The sequence below is a fragment of the Armigeres subalbatus genome, chromosome 1, assembly GCF_024139115.2.
Source record: "Armigeres subalbatus isolate Guangzhou_Male chromosome 1, GZ_Asu_2, whole genome shotgun sequence".
NCBI lineage: Eukaryota > Metazoa > Arthropoda > Insecta > Diptera > Culicidae > Armigeres > Armigeres subalbatus.
The window spans coordinates 267,279,487-267,289,425 of record NC_085139.1 but is presented as its reverse complement, the minus strand read 5'-3'; the positions used below and the strand labels follow the sequence as shown (position 1 = coordinate 267,289,425).

General features: G+C 45.2%; 1 protein-coding gene across 1 annotated transcript in view; it reads left to right on the top strand.

Annotated features, from left to right (window-relative positions):
• Positions 1-321: 321 nt before the first annotated feature.
• LOC134207399 (vacuolar protein sorting-associated protein 16 homolog) overlaps positions 322-9,939 on the top strand; it is a 22,955-nt gene continuing 13,337 nt past the window's right edge. The window contains exons 1-6 of the mRNA XM_062683122.1: positions 322-528; positions 614-809; positions 893-1,179; positions 1,237-2,046; positions 2,108-2,256; positions 2,333-3,401. Coding sequence (XP_062539106.1) covers positions 470-528; positions 614-809; positions 893-1,179; positions 1,237-2,046; positions 2,108-2,256; positions 2,333-3,357 — 2,526 coding nt within the window. The 5' untranslated portion in view covers positions 322-469 and the 3' untranslated portion in view covers positions 3,358-3,401. The remainder of the gene's footprint in view (positions 529-613; positions 810-892; positions 1,180-1,236; positions 2,047-2,107; positions 2,257-2,332; positions 3,402-9,939) is intronic.

Below are 9,939 nucleotides of genomic sequence, written 5' to 3'. Positions count from 1 at the left end.
AAATCGAATTAAACTTAAAAGTGACAGTACGGAAATTATGAAATCCCCCGCTCATAAGAATGGCTGGTGCTACCCAGCAAGACCAACAAAACATCTATCAAAAATGATTCAATATCTGTCAAAAGTAATCTTGCTCTGCGAGCAGGGTTATTTGGAAATTTTAGAACTGTCACTTTTAAGTTTAATTCGATTTTGATTTACGAATCGGACCAAAGCCTTAATATTTATAAACTTTGAGTGCGACCCTGGAGAGCCGAACTGTTCCGAACAGTTCCGAATCTGTTCCGAAGTAACTCGAAAATACGAAGATTGGCATTTGTTTTGGTTTTGTAAATATTCTGTTATCAAAATTTTGCAGTTTTGTTTAGAGGAGCAGGTGCAAATCTAATTTGTTTCAAAAGAAATTTGTGCATTTTATCTTGCGATACGATTAATCGTCATCCGACTCTTCATTAAGCCATTTTCCGGAATGTCACTGCTGTACAACACCGGCGATTGGTTCTCGCTTGGCCATGGAAACTCCTATAGGTAAATTATTCTGGCAGAGCCTTCCGAAAGCAATGACTCATTGGCTGCAAAACTCCTCGTTTCTTTTTGGGGCGGACATTTTTAGGAAAGTCGATCTATACACCATGGATTGGCCGGCCAGTATCAATTTGGAGCACATGACAGTTCATGCCGCACCGTATGGCGGCCCGATCGCCCTGGTCAAAGATTCCAAGCAGTTCATCAAATTGTCGGGGGGAGAATCAGCAAAACCTGTGATCCGAATATTCAACTGTTCCGGACGATTGATTTCGACGATTAATGTGAGTTTTTTTTTCCGGGGGTTGGGTTGGATTGTCTTTTTCATCAAAAATTTAACTCATCATTTTTTTTGTTCTGCATCCAGTGGGATAATGGCAACAGCGGCAATATCATTTGTATGGGTTGGTCCGATGCGGAAGAATTCCTAGTGGTGCAGGCGGATGGGTCCGTATGGCGATACGACATGTTCGGAAACTTTCTGCACAAATTCAGCATGGGTGCGGATGTAACGGACGTACAGGATGCAAAGATTTTTGCTTCCAGTTCGGGCACGGGAATCGCTGTGCTGACCAGTAGTTGGAAAATTTACATCGTCAACAGCGTGACGGACCCGAAGCTGCGGCCGTTGTCAGAATTACTCTCTATTTCCAGGTAATATTGAATGAAGATTTGAAGAATGAAGAATTTAAATTGTATTTAACATCTTAGTGATCTCACCTGTTGGGAGCTGGTGTCCAAAGACAGGAACACATGTTGTCTTCTAGCACACGGAACCGACGTAGTTTTAGTTCGTCATGGAGATAGTGCCCCCATAAATCACATTCTAAATATGAAGAGCGAATACAGCAGCATCATTGCCATGGCGGTTTCCTTCAATCATCGCCATCTGGCGATCTACACGAACACCGGGGCCATTTGGTTGGGGTCGGCCGATCTTCGCACCAAATATTGCGAATTTGCAACTGGTCGCACCGAGCGGCCGCAGCAGATTGCCTGGTGCTGCAACGAGGATCTTCACCCGGATAGTCAGGCCGTAATTGTTAGCTACGTTTCGTTGGTTCAGGTAATAGGAATAACCGGCGATTTTAACATCTATACGTACGACTCGCCAACGACGTTGATCCCTGAAATGGACGCCGTTCGGGTGCTGACCAATAGTTCGCACGAGCTTTTCCAGCGGGTACCGCAAAGCACGAGCAAGATTTTTGGGATCATCAGCTCCCAGCCGGCCAGTTTCCTGTTCGAGGCACATATGGAGTTCCAGAAACGCAGCCACAAATCGGACGAATTCCTGTGTTTGATTCAGGACGACTTGGGTTCGGCTGTGGGCGTGTGCGTGGAAGCCGCCGGCCAAGAGTTCGATTCGCTCACCCAGAAGAGTCTCATTCGAGCGGCCCATTTTGGAAAGAGTTTTCTCCCAAGCTACAATCCGGACGGGTACATTGAGATGTGCCGGGTGCTGAGAGTGCTGAATGCGCTGCGGGAGCCGATCGTTGGAATGCCATTGACGATGAGGCAGTGAGTTGATCTGGAGGTGACGATTTCCTAATTAGGAGGATTAATTTTGGTTCAATTCCAGGTTCAACCATTTGCAACCGTTGGTCATATTGGATCGGTTGATATTCCGGAAGCATTACGCTTTGGCGATTCAGATTGCAAAACATCTGAAGTTGCCCGAATCAAGGATTCTGGAGCACTGGGCTTTCCATAAGATTGAGCACGACAAAAGTAAGTCTGATCAGTATTAAGAAGAACAAATTGCAGAGCAATTCACTAACTAACAGTAATGATTTTCTTTCAACAGACGATGAAGAAGTGGCGCGCAAGATTTCCGACAAGTTCCGTTATCACCCGATGGGTGAGCGGGAGCGCATTTCCTTCGCCAACGTGGCCAAAAAAGCCCAACAAAAGGGTCGCAACAAGTTGGCAATTACCCTACTGGAGCAGGAACCACGCAAGAATCTACGCGTTCCGCTGCTGCTGGAGCTGGACGCCAGTGAAAAAGCTCTCACAGCGGCCACCCAGTCCGGCGATACAGACTTGATATACATGGTAATCCTCAAGATGAAAAGCACGACAGCACTCAGCAAGTTCCAGATGATCATAAGGCGGTTCCCATTGGCGCATGATCTATACAAAAAGTACTGCCAGACGAACAGCCTCTCCACGTTGAAGGACATCTACTCGCAGGAGGATGATTTCCAGGCCCAAGCGGAATTGGGATTAAGAGAAGCGTTGGATATCAACAACGTGGAGGTGTCCATTCCGGACATCAGTGGAAACTACAAAAAGGCAACCCGAATGCTCGAAGCGGACGCGTGCGATGAAGCGAAGAAATTGATGAAACATCAAAAGGTATTGGACGAAAAGTACCAGAAACGCTTGTACGGAAAACCCCTGCATGAAACCATCCACCAGCTATTGATTCTGGGTGACATAAAGTACGCTGACCGGCTGAAAAGTGAATTCAAAGTCCCAGAAAGACGATACTGGTGGCTCCGGATAAGCGTACTAGCCCTGCAGTTCCAGTGGGATGAGTTGGAAAAATTTGCCAAATCCAAAAAGAGTCCCATCGGGTACGAACCGTTTGTCGAGGTTTGTCTCAAACACAACAACGTTGAGCAGGCGAAGAAATATCTCCCGCGATGCAGCGAGGAGAAGAAGTTCAATTGGTATTTGAAGGCGGGCTGTCTGTTGGAGGCTGCTTCTTTCGCGTACGATCAGAAGGACATTGACGGACTGTGGCTGGTTCACGGTCGTTGTGCGACGGATTCGGCACTGATGGCCAAGGTGGATGGCTTGATCCAGCAGTTGACGACGAAGAAGTGAGGTCAGACTGGCCTTTCCGGATCGGTTTAGGTTTAACTATCGAGGTAAGCTATAATCAAACTCCAATATATGTGTAATGTGTTATATGCTGAGTTTTACATGGAAAGAAAGCCTTTTCAAAGTTACTTTAAAATGTTTTTGAGATTATGTAGGATTATGTGTTTGTTGAACAAAAGGGGAATATCATGATTGGATAACTGAAGCACTGAGAATCTGAAGGAAATTTAATCAAATCGGTTGCCCCGAGTAACAATGTTAACCATATTAGTCACATGAATTAGGTAGAAGGCCGGAATAAGCTCTGTTTTTTCGTAATTTAAAGCAATATAAACCTTGGTATTTATGGTCTCTTTGACGTAATCGCGTAATGGGACTGTTGTTGTCAAAAGAATGAGTAGGAAAGTGACGCAAATCATCGATCGATCCATCGTGTTTTCTATGCATTGAGGAACAGGTCCTAGCTCAAAACAGGTTTCTACTGCTGCTTCGATAACAAATCTATGACACTGTTTCAGTGTTATTGACCGTGAAACCATTGACAAGGTCCACAACTAAAATAATAGGCTGGAGGATAGGATGATGACATTGATATTGAGATGCATCTACTCGATTGAATATTTATATGTTTGTATTTTTTTCATCGTAAAGCAGTCAGAAGAATCAAAACATGATCATTATCTAAGGATATTTGGACCAAGATATTAACATCCGAATTCCTAAGTCGTTCTGGATTCCGGACATAATTTGCTGGTGTGACGACTCGTCACTGACGAGTTCCTTTGAAACCCGCGAGCCTGCTAATCTCTGCTATTCAACGTCGTTTCAAGTGGATTAATACGAAGAGCAGAGACGGACACGATTGGAGATTTCCCATAAGGTGCATTCTACTAGTTGGCTAAAATGCTCTGCCGCCGCTGATGATTCTGCGTCGTCGCTCCGCAGATCATAATTTTATCACACTTACTTACTTACTTATGGATCCTGTACACCTCCGGTGGTGCAAAGGGCCGACTTGAAAGATCTCCATCCTAAGCGATGCCCGGCTATCGCTTTAACCTGTTGCCAGGTTAGATTTCGGTCGACTTCTTTTATTTCTTTATTGAGGCTTCTCCGCCATGAGCCTCTGGGTCTGCCTCTGCTGCGATGTCCCGCTGGGTTCCAGTCTAATGCTTGCTTACAGATTTCGTTTCCGCCCCTACGTAGAGTGTGGCCGACCCAGCCCCACTTCCGATCCCGAATTTCTGTTGTTATCGGCCTCTGGTGACAACGACGATGGAGCTCGTTGTTTGAGATCCAGTTGTGAGGCCACCAGGCCCGAATTATATACCGCAGGCATCTGTTAATGAACACCTGCAGCCGTTGAGTGTTCTCCACTGATACACACCATGTTTCGCTAGCGTATAACAGCACAGATTTCACGTTAGAGTTGAAAATTCGTATTTTGGTGCGTTCACTTATCTGCCTGTTTTTCCAGATATTTCTTAAACTCGCAAAGGCAGCCCTTGCTTTCTTGATCCGTGCGCCTATGTCGATCTTGGTACCGCCGTCTGACGCCATTTGGCTACCAAGATATTGGAAGCTTTCAACATTCTCCACTGGTTGCCCGGCTACTGTGAAACTGGAAGGAGTCACCGTGTTTACATCCAACGATTTGGTTTTGTTGACGTTGATGACTAAACCTGCCGAGGAGGAGCGATCGGCAAGGTCGTTGAGCTTACTCTGCATATCAGAGCGCCGTTGCGCGAGTAGTGCAACGTCATCCGCCAATTCGAAGTCGTTTAGGTGCTCCATGGTTATAGGCTGCCATAACAGCCCGCGGTTTGGTTCACGGTCAATCGCATCTACCAGAATCTCATCGATTACGATGAGGAACAGTAACGGTGATAGAATACATCCTTGTCTCACACCAGCTACGACCCGGATAGGGTCGGACAGGACCCCATTGTGCAGCACTCTACACGAAAAGGCCTCGTACTGTGCTTCGATGAGGCCGATGATTTTCTCAGGAACCCCCTTGCGTCTCAGGGCGCCCCACATATTCTCGTGATTGAGACGGTCGAAAGCTTTTTCGTAGTCAATGAATACCAAGTAAAGGGACTCTTGGAATTCGTTGACCTGCTCCAAAATGATGCGGAGCGTGACAATATGGTCCACACAGGATCTTCCGGCACGGAATCCGGCTTGCTGCCGCCGGAGAGTCGCATCGATCTTCTCCTGAATCCGGGCTAGGATAATTTTGCACAGAACTTTGAGAACGGTACACAGCAACATAATGCCTCGCCAGTTATCGCATACAGTCAGGTCACCCTTTTTGGGCACCTTCACTAAGATACCTTGCATCCAGTCGACCGGGAAAGTTGCGGTGTCCCAGATATTACGAAATAAACGATGCAGTAGTTGAGCGGATGTCATGGGGTCAGCTTTGAGCATCTCGGCTGATATGCGGTCGACTCCTGGGGCTTTATTCGATTTCATGCTTTGGATGGCTGTTTGAATCTCTAGCAGTGATGGAGCTTCGGTATTGACACGTGTTATACGTCGGATCCTAGGCAGATCATGCCGAGGTGGTGATGGCCTGGTTGGCACTTGAAAAAGTTGTTCGAAGTGCTCGAACCAGCGTTTCAGCTGGTCAGTTGGGTCGGTCAATAACTGATCATTCACGTCTTTCACAGGCATCGTTGCATTCATCTTCGCCCCGCTTAAGCGTCGTTAGATATCGTAGAGGAGGCGAATGTCCCCGGTTGCGGCGGCTCTCTCTCCTTCGTCGGCCAGAGAGTCTGCCCACGCTCGCTTGTCCCGTCGACATGAGCGTTTTACTTCCTTCTCAAGAGCCGCGTATCGTTGACGGGCTAAGACTTTGGCTCCTCTGGTTTTCGATCGCTCTATCGCGGCTTTGGCTTCTCTTCGCTCCTCTATCTTCCTCCAGGTCTCATCGGTGATCCATTGTTTTCTCTGGGTGCGTAGTTCGCCCAGATTGTTCTCGCTGGTGGCGATGAAGGCATTCTTGATGGCGGTCCATTGGTCTTCCACGCTGCCACCTTCCGGAATATCTGCAGCACGCGTCTCCAGTTCTTCAACGAAGGACCGTGTCGTATTCCAGCCGAAAACGGCTGAATGGAATCCGCCGTTGAAGAGCGGTGCGACTGTTCGTTTTAAAATTCGACAACAAACTGCCGGTGCAATCTTCGTCGTCGCTTATCAACCCGATGGCGCTACCAACACCATCTCACACTGCGGTGGCAGCAATGCGTTAGCATTGCCATACTCCGCCGCGCAACCTCTCCCAGCCCCTCACAAGCTACCGATTCATTGGCACACACTAAAATGAAGCAAAGTTCGTCAGAAAATTCAATATGTTGCTCTCCATACTCTCAAATACTCAATCATGCACAGATTCTTTCACGATAGAGATCAGTATTAGCGCATATGCAAAATTGAGAGTTCGAATCAATTCTAATGTAAAACTTGCCACATTGTACGGTAAATTGGGGCACGCGAAATATGTGATTTCACGATTGGTATATTTGATTGCTTATGTTTAATGTACAATCCGCAATAGCAGAATCAATTCATAGTCTAGAATCACTTATACAAACTAAAATAATTAGCCGCTTGCTCTGAATACTACATCTTTCTCCTTCCCTACTCTTTCAACTTTGTAAGAATATGATTTCAATTTTATAAATATTTCATTATAATGAAAAATCATACCTAAATTGCTTCAAAATAAATTAAAACAATTCATAATATTGTAATACCATCAACATCTAATGCAAAGAAGAACAAACTTGATATGTCAAGTACCGTCATTTTTTTTTTAAAAACTAATTATGATTGTGGGTCACATTTTAATTTTTTTTTCTTCGAATTCTACTTGCTCTTGCACAATTCGGAATACACAAAAATGCCTCGAGTCCTGCTCGGTACTCGCAAAGAGCAATCCTCTATAGAACTTACAAACGTAGTCCTACGTCAACATTCTTTGGAGTTCTACTCACTCTGGAATAAATAAAAAAACGCCTCGGAGTCCATTTGCAAAATGTATTCCTTCATAGAAGCCACAGACGTAATCCTACGTCCTTCTATAGAATACCCAGATGAACATGTCTTGGAGTTGCATCGGAGTCCTGCTCTGCATTCGCAAAGTATACTCTTCTATAGAATACACAAACGATGTCCTACCTCAAAATGCCTTGGAGTTCTACTCGCTCCGGAATAACCAAAAATGCTTTGGTTCACATTCGCAAGGTGCACACTTCCATAGAATACACAGACGAATTCCTACGTCAAAATGCCTCGGATTTTTACTCGCTCCGGAATGAACACAAAATGGAATAAACAAAAAAATTCTCGGAGTCGTGCTCTGTATTCGCAGAGTGTGGTCCTCTATAGAATACCCAGACGTAGTCCTACGTCAACATGCTTCTGCGTTCTACTCGCTTCCAGAATAAACACGAAAATGCCTCGAAGGTCGGCTCGCATTCAAAAAGTGTACTCCACATAATACACAGACGTAGTCCAGCGTCAACATGTCTCGAAGTTCTACTCGCTCCGAAAAGAAACAAAAATGTCACGGGATCTTGCCATGCATTCGCAAAGTGTACTCCTCTTTAGAATACCCAGATGCAGTCCTACGTCAAAATGTCTCTGATGTTTACCCGCTCCGGAATGAAGACAAAATGCCTTGGAGTCCTGCTTTGCATTTTCAAAGTGTACTCTTCTTTTGAATACACAGATGAAGCCCTACTCCAACATGCCTCGGAGTTCTACTCGCTCCGGAATAAACACGAGAATGCCTCGAGTCCTTCACATTTGCAAAGTGTACTCCTCTATAGAATACACAGCCGTAGTCCTACGTCTACGGAATGAACACAAAATGTCTTCGCGTTTGCAAAGTGGTCACAGACGTAGTTCGACGTCAACATGCCTCGGAGTTCTACTCGCATTCACAAAATAAAATGCCTTGGATTTTTACTCGCTCCGGAATGAACAGAAAATGTAAACAAAAATTTTCTCGGAGTCGTGCTCTGTATTCGCAGAGTGTGGTCCTCTATAGAATACCCAGACGAAGCCCTACTCCAACATGCCTCGGAGTTCTACTCGCTCCGGAATAAACACGAAAATGCCTAAGAGTCCTTCACATTCTCAAAGTGTACTCTTGTATAGAACACACAGACGTAGTCCTACGTCAATATTCTTCGGCGTTCTACTCGCTTCAGAATAAACACGAAAATGCCTCGAAGGTCGACTTGCATTCACAAAATAAAATGCCTCGGAGACCTGCTCGCTCCGGAATAAACAAAAATACCTCGGAAACCCGTTTGTTCCGGAATAAAAAATGCCTCGAAACCTGCTCGTTCCGGAATAAACAAAAAATGCCTCGGAGACCTGCTCGCTCCGGTATCTTTTATTCGATCCTCAGGAGACCTGCTCGCTCCGGGATCATGTTTTAAAACACTCGAAGACCTGCTCGCTTCGGTTTTTTTTCTATGATTTCGGAGACTTAAATGAAGCAAAGTTCGTCAGAAAATTCAATATGTTGCTCTCCATACTCTCAAATACTCAATCATGCACAGATTCTTTCACGATAGAGGTCAGTATTAGCGCATATGCAAAATTGAGAATTCGAATCAAGTGTAATGTAAAACTTGCCACAATGTACGGTAAATTGGGGCACGCGAAATATGTGATTTCACGATTGGTATATTTGATTGCTTATGTTTAATGTACAATCCGCAATAGCAGAATCAATTCATAGTCTAGAATCACTTATACAAACTAAAATCATTAGCCGCTTGCTCTGAATACTACAGACCGTTTCACCGTGGCATCTTCCAGTCGGCGTGTGTTGAATCGTCGTCCAACTCTTTCCTCCTGCCGACGAATCCGCGCAATGCGCAGGCGTATTTCGCCGATGAGGAGGTGATGATCAGACGCGATATCGGCACTACGTTTATTCCGTACATCAAGAAGGCTCCGTTTCCATTTTCGGCTGATGCAGATGTGGTCGATTTGATTTTCTGTAAAGCCTGGAGACCCACGTGACCTTGTGAACCGGTCGATGAGGGAAGAGCGATCCCCCGATCACCATGTCGTTATTACCACAAAATTCTGCGAACAGCTCTCCGTTTTCGCTCATTTCTCCGAGACCATGGCGTCCCATAATGCGCTCATGGTTCGAGTTGTCGGATCCGATCTTCGCATTGAAGTCGCCCAAACAGATCTTGATATCACCCTTCGGAATTTTATCACGCCGACGACTAATTTCAAATTATGAAAAATGTTTTTCAATCAAGTCAAGAATCCAAAATTTGCATTCAAGTTTTTTCGAAACGGTTTTAATAAATTTCTATAGATTAAGAGTTTGTTTTTGTGGTAAAATTAAACTGTCGTAAATTTCAAATTGATGTTAACCTTCCGCAACTCGCGTGGTCCTGGATCACTAACGCAGCCCCGTCGCTCATGTGTCTTTATTAGAGACACATCCAGCCTGGCTCACCTATTATAGTCAAAAGATTATTGTATTGCTCGGTTGCCATTTATCCGGGTACGTTGGAGAATTTCCTCCAAGAAGAACAATTC